General features: G+C 39.8%; 1 protein-coding gene across 1 annotated transcript in view; it reads left to right on the top strand.

The window, feature by feature from the left end:
* Positions 1-11,550, top strand: part of med13b (mediator complex subunit 13b) — a 35,585-nt gene extending 24,035 nt beyond the window's left edge. Inside the window, exons 16-30 of the mRNA XM_084418276.1 lie at positions 1,469-2,373; positions 3,554-3,721; positions 3,802-4,025; positions 4,700-4,889; positions 4,971-5,337; positions 5,420-5,636; positions 5,713-5,904; positions 6,544-6,767; positions 6,854-6,996; positions 7,110-7,268; positions 7,420-7,566; positions 7,660-7,820; positions 8,672-8,836; positions 8,978-9,078; positions 10,916-11,550. Coding sequence (XP_084274402.1) covers positions 1,469-2,373; positions 3,554-3,721; positions 3,802-4,025; positions 4,700-4,889; positions 4,971-5,337; positions 5,420-5,636; positions 5,713-5,904; positions 6,544-6,767; positions 6,854-6,996; positions 7,110-7,268; positions 7,420-7,566; positions 7,660-7,820; positions 8,672-8,836; positions 8,978-9,078; positions 10,916-11,048 — 3,496 coding nt within the window. The 3' untranslated portion in view covers positions 11,049-11,550. The remainder of the gene's footprint in view (positions 1-1,468; positions 2,374-3,553; positions 3,722-3,801; positions 4,026-4,699; positions 4,890-4,970; positions 5,338-5,419; positions 5,637-5,712; positions 5,905-6,543; positions 6,768-6,853; positions 6,997-7,109; positions 7,269-7,419; positions 7,567-7,659; positions 7,821-8,671; positions 8,837-8,977; positions 9,079-10,915) is intronic.
* Positions 11,551-13,931: the final 2,381 nt, after the last annotated feature.

Raw genomic sequence — 13,931 nt, 5'->3', positions numbered from 1 at the left:
CTCTGCTGTTTGTAGTCCATGCAGCTGCCAGCCCAAAATAGCCATTCAATATTAATGATAGTGCAGCCTTAATTGAGGAATGTGTCCGAGAGCGTTCATGCCAAGCACACTCAACTTTTAGAATGTGTTTTAATGCAGAGATGTTTTTCTACCATATCTTCACTTTGATATCTATTTTGCAATAACTTGCCAAGTGTTTCCAAGGTGGTTGTAGTGGATTTATGAAGACAGTTCCCAACAGAGTAGCCACCGGTGTGGTTTCACTTAAACTGTAAGGGAAGGAGGGAGACATTTATTCACTGAGTTTTTATCTCTTAAACATCCCTGTAATGTTTTCCAATTTGGTGGATTGATCCAAATGCAGATAAACCAACATTTATGGCTATGTTCAGACCGCAAGCAATCTTTTTAAGGTAGACTTTCTGCACTATTAATTGCAATTGTTCATATATGATTTGTGTGTCCAGACATAACCAACCTATCTGCATGGGTTGCTTTGGTAACGACGTAGGCGTACCATTGTATGTGACGAGGCTTTCAAAACAGATGCAGGGAAAATCATCTCACTCTTCAAATAAATGCCCTGTCGAGTAGCGGTGCATAACAATATATACCAGTCTCCTCCATCGCTGAGTTTGTGATGATCTGTGCTGTAGTCATGGACAAATCTTTGGACATACCGTTTCAATTCTGTATGAATACTTTGTCATTTTCGCCACCAATTTCGACATTATCGGCGTGTGTGATGGAATGATGCAAAAGACAATTTGAAATCAGATTTGAGCAGCCAGAGCATCCAGACTGAGATGCATCTGTGAAAATCTGATTGGAATCGCATATCAAACCACCTCCAAATGTGTTCTTTTTTTTAATACTATTAAAACCCGTCTGGATAAAATCTGTATATGCAAAAAAAAAAAAGGTTTTTGCCTGCAGTCTGAACATAGCCTAGGTCGTGACCTCTGTATTTACTTGATAAAAGAAATGTTTCTTGATGCTGAAAACTCAGCTTTGCCGTCACAGGAATAAATTACATTTTTAAATATATTGAAACATAAAACAGTTATTTTAAATTCTAATCCTTTTTTTTTTTTTACTATATTTTTTTATCAAATAAATGTAAAAAATATCTTAGTGACCCTTTATTATGCCTACTTGTTTCTATTGGCCGGTCAAAGCAGAACTTGTGTTGCGACTTTAATTTGGATAATTTCTCCTTGAATTGAATTAACTGAATAAAATGGAAATGAAAAACTGAATAAGGTGAATAAAAATTCCTGCCAAATACTTTTTTCTCTTCATTTTGGACAATACACCTATTCTTTATAGTTTTAAACCAAACAAACTTCTTTTTGTCATACATTTTGCTTGAAATGTATGCTTGTGCCATTTTTCCTCACCATAAATATCACTTGCTTTGAAATTTTGACCACTACATATGACACTTTGTCCCCCTCTTCTTTGACAGTAACATCCCTAGTGTGGGAAGTGCAGTTGAACAGGACCAGAGCTGCACCCCTCAGACACACAACACCTTTATGTCCAACAGCGCCCCACCCAGCAACAGCGGCGCTGGCATCTTGCCCTCCCCCGCCACCCCTCGAATCTCTGCCCCAACGCCACGGACACCCCGGACCCCACGCACCCCCAGAGGCCCTGCCAGCGTCCAGGGCTCACTGAAATATGAGAACTCCGACCTCTATTCTCCCGCCTCTACACCCTCCACCTGCAGACCTTTAAATTCAGTTGAGCCGGCCACCGTGCCCTCCATCCCAGAAGCGCACAGCTTATACGTCACCCTCATCCTCTCCGAGTCAGTCATGAACCTCTTCAAGGACTGCAACTTTGACAGCTGTTGCATCTGCGTCTGCAACATGAACATCACAGGGGCGGATGTGGGCGTCTACATCAGTGATCCCAACATGGACTCGCAGTACTCAAGTATGGACCCCTGCTCCTGCGGTTTTAGTGCCGTCATGAACCGTCGATATGGCAACGGGGCCGGCCTCTTCCTGGAGGATGAGCTGGACATCATGGGACGGGGTTCGGATGCCGGACGGGAGACAGAGAAGCACTTTGAGGCCGTACGTGCAGCCTCGCTTCAGAGAGGGGCGGTCCTTAAAGAGCAGGTCCCGGATGATCTCGTCCTTCTGCTGCAGGACCTGTGCACGAACCCTTTCTCCCCCATCATCAGGCCCCAGCTTCTCAGCACCAGTTTCAAGCCGCCCATGCGCCTGGAGGAGAGGGACTATTACAGTGACTGCTACTTGGCTCTTGAGCACGGCAGACAGTTCATGGACAACATGTCTGGAGGAAAAGTCGATGAGACACTGGTCAAGAGCTCCTCTTTACACCACTGGGCCAAACGCAACGGTGAGACGACTTCTTGTGATGTTGTTGATATATTTTTTTATTCTTTTATTTTACTTTTCTTTAACTTTTCTTTTTTCGCTACTCCTTCAGTTTAAGTTTAGCTGTGGTTCTCAAGCAGGGGGCTGGGGCTCACAAGGAGGCCTCAAAATGACTGAAAAGTATTTAAATGAATACATTATTAAAATAAACTTTATTGAAATAAAAAGTTTTAAAGACTTATTTCTTGCATACTATTATAATATAATAAAAATAATAAATAATATAAATATTTATTACCCCTCAATAACTGTTGTTTTTAATATCAGCAAAAAAAATTGTAAAAAAGAAAGTTGTGACAAGTGATTTTGAGCGATTTCGAGTCATGTTTTAAAGTCAGCATGAAACATTTACAGTCAATTTACTTCCATAATGTGACATGTCGGAGTAAAGCATCTGGAATTGATCGGGTTGTGAAAAGTATTTTCTATGTGATAGGTGGTTGAAGGGGAGAGATTGAATAAAAAGAGGACTTGGAGTTGTTTTTATGTATTCAATAATTTATTTTTCGGAGGAGCTGTTGCTATGTTATCTTTGAAATAACATAGCAATTTACAATTTCTAGGATAGCATAGGATAGACTTTATTGTCCCGAAGGAAATTTGTCTTGGACACACAATACAGTCTCTGCTGTTTAAATACAAGAAACATAATACATACATGCATACAGTACATACACAGGTTGTTGCGCACACACACAATACCTACAGTACATACACAGACTTCCTATCAACCAACCAGGAAGTCTAGGAATATGTATTTAATTAAATACAAACACCTTTGATTTGTTTGTTGCGATGAAATGGAAGTAGCTACATGTATTTTCTTCCGTATTGTGATGGACATCAAAGTGAAACAGATTATCAAAAAAAAAAAAAAACTTGTAGGACAGGACTTAGTTCTATTCATCAGTTGTTAATTGGATGGAGACCGATCTGAATGCAAGCTTGAGGTTGATTGTAGGAAAGAGGTGGGATTTAAGCGTAAATTGTCATTTCATGGTGACTTTAATCCCCATGCAGACCTATAGCAAATTCTGCCAGTAAACTATAAAACAGTTTTCTCTAACTAAGTTTAGCATTAAATCTGTTTGAAGTAAAATCCGGTGTGTTTGTAAAACACTTCTCTCTCTGTGTCCTTGCAGCTTTCGATATGAGCATGCTGTTCTCCCAGGATGTGGTGAGGATGCTGCTGTCACTTCAGCCTGTCCTGCAGGACACCATTCAGAAGAAGAGGTCTGTGCGCTCTTGGGGGGTCCAGGGCCCCCTCACCTGGCAGCAGTTTCACAAGATGGCTGGCAGGGGATCGTACGGTAGGCCTAAATCAACAGACACCATCCTCAGCATAGTTTATAAATGATATAGGTATATTAATACAACTCTTTTCTCTCAGGCACGGATGAATCTCCAGAGCCCCTCCCCATCCCCACCTTACTGGTGGGTTATGAGTATGACTATGTGGTGCTGTCTCCTTTCGCTCTGCCATACTGGGAGAAGCTTCTGCTGGACCCGTACAGCTCCCAGAGGGACATCGGATACATGGTGGTGTGTCCCGACAATGAAACTCTGCTTAATGGAGCCAAGACTTTCTTCAGAGACTTGACAGCAGTATATGAGGTTAGAACATGCTAATGACCTCGGAATGTCACTACACCAAATAATTAAATTGAAAAATCACAGGTTTCGTAATTCTCAATAATTCCACTTAACGAATTATAAAAAATTTTATTATAATAAATTAACAACTATATGTACAACCTTTACCCGGATGCATACGCTTACACTCACTCACATTAAGTGGCATGTACTGTAAAGAAAATCGTTTTGATTGTTAGATGTTTGTTTGTTTGTCATCGAAAAATGTAAACTATATTATCGTCCAGCAATATGCTCAAAATTGGATATATAGTACCTTATACTTAACCTGCATACATACAGTGCACTCACGTAAAGCAATATATTATATAGAAAATCTCAGCTGCCTGATTTTTTTTACATTTATTTTGTTGCATAATTACTCTAAAGTTGGACATACTCATACATCCAACTTGATATATTCTCATACTTGCAGTACACTCAGGTATGTGATATCTCAACTGCTTGATTGCTTTTATTGTCACAAAATGTAACTAACCCATCACTAATCTGATAAATGACTTGGAAGATCAAGCTATTAAGTTATTATAAACATTAACGTCATGATTTTCTGTAAAGCTGCTTTGAAGCAATGCGTGTTGTAAAAAGCGCTATACAAATAAATGTGACTTGATTGATTTATTATTGTTCTGCAGTCCTGTCGGCTCGGTCAGCACAGGCCCATTGCCAAGTCTCACGCTGATGGCATTGTGACTGTGAGTGATACTGGATCCCAGCCTTTTACAGATCAGACTTTCACTGACTGGCTCCCAAAAACCATCAACAGCAGCAGCGAGGCTTTCAACAAGCTCAGACTTTATGCGCAAGTGTGCCGACAAGACTTGGGTATGTAAAGAAGCAAATAGAAAGCTTTTTGATGTTATGAGGAAAAATAGAGATATCCTATAATATTTCGTATCTCTTCAGTGTCCTGTCTGGCATCCCAGTCTTTGGACGGCTCACTGCTTTCCCAACGAAACCCTACCAGCTCTTCGCAAACTTCCAGCTCCAGCAGCCCCACCACAGTCACTCAGAACACCACCCCTACCACCAACAGCACCTCCAACACTAACCCCACAACCGCCACGGCGACCACCACCACCACATCCACCACCTCTTCCTCCTGCTCTCAGGGCATAGGTACCTTGCCGTCTTCCAAGCCCAATTCCCTGCCTTCCTTTGGGGCTCAGGGCCTGCAGTCCAGTCAGCCGAGCAGCGGTCAGAGTGCAGGGACGCTGGGGGACGGCTCATCGACCACCAGCCAACCTCAGGTCCAGTCTGAGCCTCCAGAGAGGTACTGCTTTTCATATCCAAACAATCTGATTCTCACTGATCCTCTCAGAGGTGTGTGCTGATCCGTGATTTATCTGTTACAGTACGATGGACAGAGAGAAGGTGGGGGTGCCGACTGACGGAGACTCCCATGCCGTCACTTATCCTCCCTCTATAGTGATTTACATTGTGAACCCCTTCAGCTATGAAGAGACAGGCCAAGGGGGTAATTCCAGTGTGTGGACAATGGGTCTTCTCCGCTGTTATCTGGAGATGCTTCAGTTTCTTCCTCCTCACATCAGGAATGCTGTATATGTCCAAGTAAGAATTCATCCGCTTTCTGATCGTAATGTTTCACTTAGCTTAGATCTAAACATCTGGCGTTTTCTTCTACCAGATTATACCCAGCCAATACTTGCTGCAGCCGGTCTGGAGTGAGGAGCGCCATATATACGCACAGCACCTGAAGTCTCTGGCTTTCTCAGTTTACACACAGTGCAGACGGCGTCTGCCAACCTCCACTAATGTCAAAACGCTAACAGGCTTTGGCCCCGGTCTGGCCATTGACACTGCACTACAGAGCAAAGAGGTACACCTAATAATTGCCAATGTATTGGCCAAGGGGTTTCAAAATCGGGGTCCGCAATATAGTGCTAGAGGGTCTGTGGAAAAGTAACAAAATAATTATATATTTGTACCGTATTTAATAACAAGAAGTTTATTTATTTAAATAGATTTCAATTCCAAATTTACCAAATTTCATTCTTGGTGTCCACAAGGGAGTCCTAAAAGGTCTCTGGATTAGTATAGAGGAAAAACTTTTGCTATTAATGACAATAGATTTATTTAATAAATTATTCTTGTTGTTGTTCTTTTATTTAAATAAATGTAACTTCAAATTGACCAAATTTGATATTTATTTACATTTTCATTCTTTGTAAAAAGGAAATCATCAACTTAATAGAATGTATAATCTTTTAGATATTTTACACATTTATTTGTTTATTATAAATAAATAAAAAATTTATATATTTTTTCGTTGTATAAATGCATCTTTATACATGAAAATATATATTAAAATGGGGTCTTTTATTTTGGGGTCTGTGCCATCAAAAAAATTTTAAAAACCACCTGAGATATACCATTTCCATTAAATTTATAAAAAGATTTTGATAAACAGCTTTGTAATAAATAATAATATTGACCTCTTGGTTCTTGCCGCCCTCAGAGACCAGAGTGTTTACATCTCTACGCACCGCCATTCATCCTGGCACCAGTGAAGGACAAACAGACAGAGCTGGGTGAGACTTTTGGAGAGGCTGCGCAGAAATACAATGTGCTGTTTGTGGCCTACTGCCTGTCACATGACCAGAGGTGGCTCCTGGCCTCATGCACTGACCAGTACGGAGAGCTGCTGGAAACCTGCATCATCAGCATTGACGTACCCAACCGGTGAGCACTGAGTTGGTCTGTGATTGGTATAGTTTATTCAAGCCTAAGCCTGTGTGTGACTGGGATGTTTGTGTGTTTTCACACAGAGCTCGGAGGAAAAAGGGCTCTTCACGACGACAGGGCATTCAGAAGCTTTGGGAATGGTGCCTGGGTCTTGTACAGATGACTTCACTTCCTTGGCGCATTGTGATCGGCAGGCTTGGAAGGATAGGTCACGGGGAGTTACGTGGTAGGTATTGCAATAATTCAATAATAAGTGTTTAAATAATGTATATAAGTTATAAGTGTTTGGCGTCATGTGCCCTTTGCTCTTGATCTAACTGCTGTTTTTGTTCCAATCAGATTGGAGTATTTTGTTGAGCAGGCGAAACTTGCAGTCTCTCGGCAGACGACTGAAGGAAATGTGCAGGATGTGCGGTATCTCTGCTGCGGACAGTCCCAGCATTCTTAGCACATGTCTAGTTGCAATGGAACCACAGGCTTCCTTTGTCATCATGCCAGGTAATTAATGTGAAGCTTTCACACAGAGCAGTTGTTCTGCATTGGGCTGTACTTCGATTTTTTTTCCTTTCAGGCCTTTAGAAACTTTTGAATGCTTGATGAAAGTTCAGAACCTAGTCATAATTTCCCTTCCTTCTCCATCTCTGCATAGACTCTGTGTCCACGGGCTCCGTGTTTGGCCGCAGCACGACCCTGAACATGCAGACGTCCCAGTTAAACACTCCTCAGGACACCTCCTGCACACACATCCTCGTGTTCCCCACTTCTGCCGGCCTCCAGGCGTTCAATCCCAACAACGGTCAGACACTTTCACCCTCACCCCACCCCATCTAGCTCTTCTACTTTATTATTATTTATAGCGGACTAATATAAGTTGTCATTGTGTTTGCAGATGTCACAGATGGAATGGGTGGCATGGATGGGATCTTGGACTTGCTGTCAGAGAATGATCTGGTTGACCCCGATCTCATTAACATATTACCCAACTCTCCCACCACCTCCCCAGTACAGTCACCAGGCTCACATTACCACCACGGAGGAGATGGCAGCAAGGTAAACTTGTTTGCACTGTCCTTTTGAAGAATTTCAACATACACTACTGTTCAAAAGGTTGGAGTTGAGATTTTTTTTTTATGTTTTCATATGATTAACAAGACTGCATTTGTTTGATAAATTCAGTAATATTGTGAAATATTACAACAACAAAAAAAACTTTTTTCTTTTTTAATGCATTTTAAAATGTAATTTATTCCTGTGATGGCAAAGCTGAATTTTCAGCAGCTATTTCTTCAGTGTCACATGATTGTTAGAAACCGTTATAATATGCTGATCTGGTGCTCAAGAATCAATTTCTATTATTATCTGTTGATAACAGATTTTTGTGGTAAAATGCATTTTTTCATGATTCTTTGAAAAAATATCTTTACTGTCACTTTTGACCAATTTAATGTGTCCTTGTTGAATAAAAGTTTTTTTTTTTTTTTTTTTTTTACTGACCCCTACATTTTGAATGGTTGTGTATCTCGTATCTAGTCGTAACTATCATAAAACAAGTTTAGGAATAATACTTTCCATACTTTTTACTTAAGTGTTGTAAAGCCCAAAGTATACTTCGTCCATCCGTGTTCCACACACTGTCGCGTGATGTAATTTTCGTCATCAGACGTGTGCTCACACTGTCCATGTGCAGCCCGAATGTTTGTGTCCGCGCGGATGGTGAGCGTACAACCGCACATGTGACTTGAGCGCTAAGCGCATCTACTTTGAAAGGCTCGTGCGCACAACCGTTTGTGAGACGCTGAACGCAGAAAATGAATATACCCCTGGCATTAAGTGACTGAAGTAATTTCTCAGTTTTATAGGCCTCTAAATTCAACCTCTTTCGGTCTCTTTCCCGTCCTCAGGGCCAGAGCACAGACAGGATGGAGTCTCACGACGAATCTCCCAACATCCTCCAGCAGCCCATGGCTCTGGGCTACTTTGTGTCCACAGCTAAAGCGGGTCCACTGCCTGACTGGTTCTGGTCCTCCTGCCCACAGGCAAAGAACCAGTGTCCTCTCTTCCTGAAGGTGAGCTCTCGAGTAAACGTAATAATCATTTCACTCCAGAGATTCATCACAGCTTTGTTGTCTAAAACACAATTCATAATCTAATCTATTTAACAGATCTGCAGAGGTGTTATATAATGAATGTTTCTGTCTTCCTGTCAGGCTTCTCTGCACCTTAATGTTTCGTCAGTGCAGTCAGATGAATTGCTGCACAGTAAACACTCCCACCCTCTGGACTCCAGCCATACCTCAGATGTGCTCAGGTATCAGCTGGACACCTTACTGTCACTCTTCTCTTTATTCCCATGCCTCTCATATTTCTTTACATTTATAATATGAACCCAGGTGGGTTTTTCGCTGGTTCCATTTCATACTTCCAACTCCACCATAGAAGGACGGGAGCTGACTTATGAAATATCCTGACAAATTTGTTAATTTATTGAATGGCATTAAACATGATTTATTAATAGTTAGTAAATCAATGATTTAATAAAAGGGATAGGTTACCCATAGGTGTCATTTACTCGCCCTCATGTCATTCCAAACACACAAGACCTTTTCATCTTTGAAACACAAACCTGAAAGATTTGTCCATCTAATGAACAAGTCCATTACACCTAAACCTTGTTCATAAAGATTTTTTTTATTTTTTTTTTTATCCATATGAATCAAGCAGTTAATCCAAGTCTTCTGAAGGGACACGATCGCTTTAACAGAGGTTTTCAACCCTATTTTGTCCAAAACTTTGCTGAGACCCTTTTTTGGACCTAGCTCCCTGATTGAGAACCACTGCTTTAAAGTCCAACTGAAATCAAAATGGACCCTATTTACTTTGTTAGCGCATATTACTAGTCTTGTGGTGAACAATTAATCCGTGCAAGTTAAAACACGGAAAGAAATGTTTTGGCTTCGTAATCTTTAATCAAAATCTGAAAATGCCCCTCCCCTCTGCATTGGAGGACCTTCCCTGATGACGTATGCTTGACGGCTTGGGTTGAGAAACGCTTAACCACTCCCCTCAAATCGTTAGTCTGTAATGAGCGAGAGATGGAGAGGAGGAGCACTAGAGTAAAACCCTGCCCTCTGTTCAATATTCCTTTTCACTGGGAAATACGTCACAGCACTGGAGAAAAGTCGTTTGCAACTTCCGGTTCACGCGGACTTTAAAGGGATACTCCACTTTAAAATGAAAGTTCTGTCATCATATACTCACCCTCATGTTGTTTCAATCCTTTATGAATTTCTTTCTTCTGCTGAACAGAAAGGAAGATATTTAGAAGAATAACAGTTTCTGGTCTCATTGACTTCCATAGTATATTTTTTTCCTACTATGGAAGTCAATGAGACCAGGAACTGTCTGGTTACTGACATTCTTCTAAATATCTTCCTTTCAGTTCAGCAGAAGAAAGAAATTAATAAAGGATTGAAACAACATGAGGGTGAGTATATGATGAGAGAATTTTAATTTTAAAGTGGAGAATCCCTTTAAATGATGAACAGATTTAATTTAGGCATTTATTCACATTTAGATATCGATCAACGCTTGTACGTAGAACACATCAAATATGATAAATGTAAGCGCAACTGTTCTTGCTTGAACCTCATTGGTTCTTTTGCGTTTGAGCTTTCATTTACCATATTTGATATGGTCTGTATTTTTGCTGATCGATGTTTATATATGAATAAAGGCTTAAATTAAATCAGTTCATCATAAAAAGCGATTGCGTCTCTTCAGAACACTTGGATCCATTTTCTTGATTCATATGGATTTCTTTTATGATCTCTTTATGAACGTTTTGAAGCGTCACATTTTTGGTGTAATTGTAAATGGAGGGGCAGAAATCTCTCAGGTTTCATTAAAATATCTTCAATTGTGTTTTGTAAATGAATGAAAGTGTCTCAAGGGTTTGGACCAGCATGAGGGTGTGTAAATGACGACAGAATTGTAATTTTTAGGCGAACTAAAAGTTAGCTTAATCGCAACCACATATTTCAGTCTTGCCCTTTTTTCAACGTTGCCACAGCACTGCAATCAATATCCTCCTCTTTGCAGAAAAACATATCAAAAAAAGATTAACCACATATTTGTTGTGTTTGCAGATTTGTGCTGGAGCAGTACAATGCCCTCTCGTGGCTGACCTGTGACCCAGCGACTCAGGACCGGCGCTCTTGTCTCCCCGTGCACTTTGTTGTGCTCAACCAAATGTACAACTTCATTATGAACATGCTCTAACAAACGAGGGACTCTGCACAACTGTTGCCCTGATTTCTCACAACAGACCCTGCAGAGACACCGCATCACTGCACTGCCGTCGCAGGCCTCCACGCTGTGGACACGGCTGGACAAACCAACTGCAATCAGACAGCGCACTTATGGCAATGCCAGGCTGCCCAGTTTATGCCAAGTGTCCATCTCAACAACTGGAGGGAAAGGAACTAGACCATCTCAGTGAACTGATAAAGGCCTGAAAGTGCAGTTTGGGTCAGGTTTTATCCAGTTGAAATGCCTGCATATATCTTATTTATTGTATGTTTTTAAATGTGTAATTTCTTAATCCTTTTATATTATATAAACACGGGAAGATGCATATTGCCTTCCTAAATTAAATGAAAATGGTTTGTCATATATGTAATTGTCTTAATTACAGAACCGACAAGTGAATTTGCTGTAGGTTGCTTTTAGAGGAATATTTAGAGAAATATTTTCTCCACAATTTTTACTGTCACAGTGTACAGATGAAGTATACAGGAGCTCACGTTCTTACCTTTGTGTGGTGGGGACTTTAAAGATAGGCTGTAGCTACAGAATTCCTGTACAGCAATTTAATGTGTTCAAATAAGAGGACAAGAGGTACATTGTCGGATTATATATTTTATATCACAGATTTAGAGAATTGTGTGTGTGTATATAAATGTGTACATACAATTGCGTGCCGCTATGGATGGTGCAGCCAATGTTTTAGGAATAAAGTGTGTAAAACTTGAAACCTGTGGTCGTCATCATTGCACATCGTGCTTGGTTTTGAATAAATATCTTGGGTTTCAAGGGGAAAAAACGAGACGCCATATTGCAGGAGGTTTCATCATACTCTTCAGGTCTGATAAGCCCTCGAGGGAGAAATTGCGGTGTATTTATTCAGCTCAAATCCCTGTGAAATGACATGATGCTATTCTCATCAGGCCTGTTCGCGTGTCCAGGCGACCGGCTGTGCATATGCGCTCGTTTCCTGATGGAGCTGAACCAGAGGCTGAGGTTTGAGTGTACGTGTTGTGCTAATGGCACTGTGACTCTTCACTGACATCCTGAGCACTGCTGCACCACTACTCTATATTATCATCACTATTCTTGGCATGATGATTATGACTCCTGGGGCATTATTATAATATTTTACCTCCTGTCTCTCTCAGCATCATGCTCCAGTCATTTTTGCTGCTGCTGCAGATAAAATATTTCCCTCTGTAGTGTCAAAATATTGTCATTTTGTTCTGCATTCCTTCCTGGAAATTGCTCATTTCAAAGATGTGAAGTTCCTAGAGGCGCTGAGATGTGCATACAGACATTAAACGAATTGTATATGTGTGTTTATTCAACTTCAGGCACTTGTATCTCCCAGGGCATTTTTTTTGTTTTGTTTTTTAACTAACAGATTTCAGCTGTTTTTATTTTTAATGGATTAAGGTGACATTGAAACTGGAAACTTTTTATAATGCCTCATAATTTATTTATTATTTGTTTGTGTAAAGATTTTACTGCCTTACATTTGTCTGAAGTCTTCCAGCTCTTAAAACATAAGGCACAAAAAAGCATAAACCATTATTTTAAAAAGGAGTAAGAAAAATGAATAACCCGTTTAAATATTTATTTTGTGAAAATAATTAATTGGTGTCATCTTCACCCAGACCAACGATTCTGATCCAATTAAATGTTTCTTTTTCTTTCAAAGTTAAGTCTATATTTTTGCAAAAATGTTTTTTACCGCCATTTCCATCACAGATGTCATTATACAGAATACGTTATTAGAGATGTGGTGGAAATTACACTGAAACTTTCAGTGTGTGGAAAGTTTGTGTTTAAAGAGAGTTTAGTCTACAGGGCCAAAAGTGTCCATAATTGAAGAAACACCCATGTAATGACATGTAATTGGTATAAACTCTCCAAGTTTGAATAAAGTAACGTTATAGTGTTAAACATACAGTGTAGCTATAGCTTGTAGGCTAATATGTAGCTTATACAAAACGAATAAAAACTACTAGAACCGAAATTATTACATTATGTATTTCCTTATAGAACATTCGATGTTTGTGTTGTTCATTAATTTGTAATTTTGGATAAAGGTAGCCAATCTGAAATGGAAAAACAAAACATTTACAAACCAACCCCGTCCCCCAAACAGATTAATAACGTTATATTATTAGTATCATTTTATTAAAAACCTTTGACAGTCAAATTGACAATGTAAATCAACAACTATTATTTATATTCTGTCTGAAAATATGGTTACCATGTAAATGTTTATTGAACGGTATTTCATCCTCTGAAATAATAGATGCAGCTAAATGTGTCCAGCAGGTGGATCTGTTGCGCTTTCATTACATCCCGAAGCCGCTGAAGAGCTTGCACCTTTTAGATTAGATGTAGGCATTTATTCAGAAAAATGTATACGTAGGATCACATTCGACCGCTCCAGATATGGCTTTCCCGCCATCTTGCAACGGTCAGCGTGTTGTCACCATAGACGGTAAAAGGTCGTCACTCACAGTATGAATCATAGCGCAGCTTCTGGTTGTGAAGCCGCCACGATTTAAATTTCCGAAGAAATTGGATAACCTTTCAAAGGTGAGAATGTATTGGTTTGTGTTTTTATATGTACTAACTTAATATTTGGCCTACATGGTTTTACTATGGTTCTTTTAATGTTTTTTTTTTTTTTTTTTTACTTTTACTTTAAGTTACTATGGTAACTTTTTTATTTCGTGTTAGCTGACGCCTTCGTAATTTTGTATTGTGATAGTTTAGCAAAATCATCTGCTGTAGTCTATTTCATATATAGACATTCATCATACATGCATTATTTAACTCAGTCTAACTAAGGTTGCAAAATCTCAGTCAACTTCA

The sequence above is a fragment of the Rutilus rutilus genome (genome assembly GCF_951802725.1).
Source record: "Rutilus rutilus genome assembly, chromosome: 9".
Lineage (NCBI taxonomy): Eukaryota > Metazoa > Chordata > Actinopteri > Cypriniformes > Leuciscidae > Rutilus > Rutilus rutilus.
Note: the sequence above shows the minus strand (reverse complement) of the source record. Positions and strands in the feature narration are given on the sequence as shown.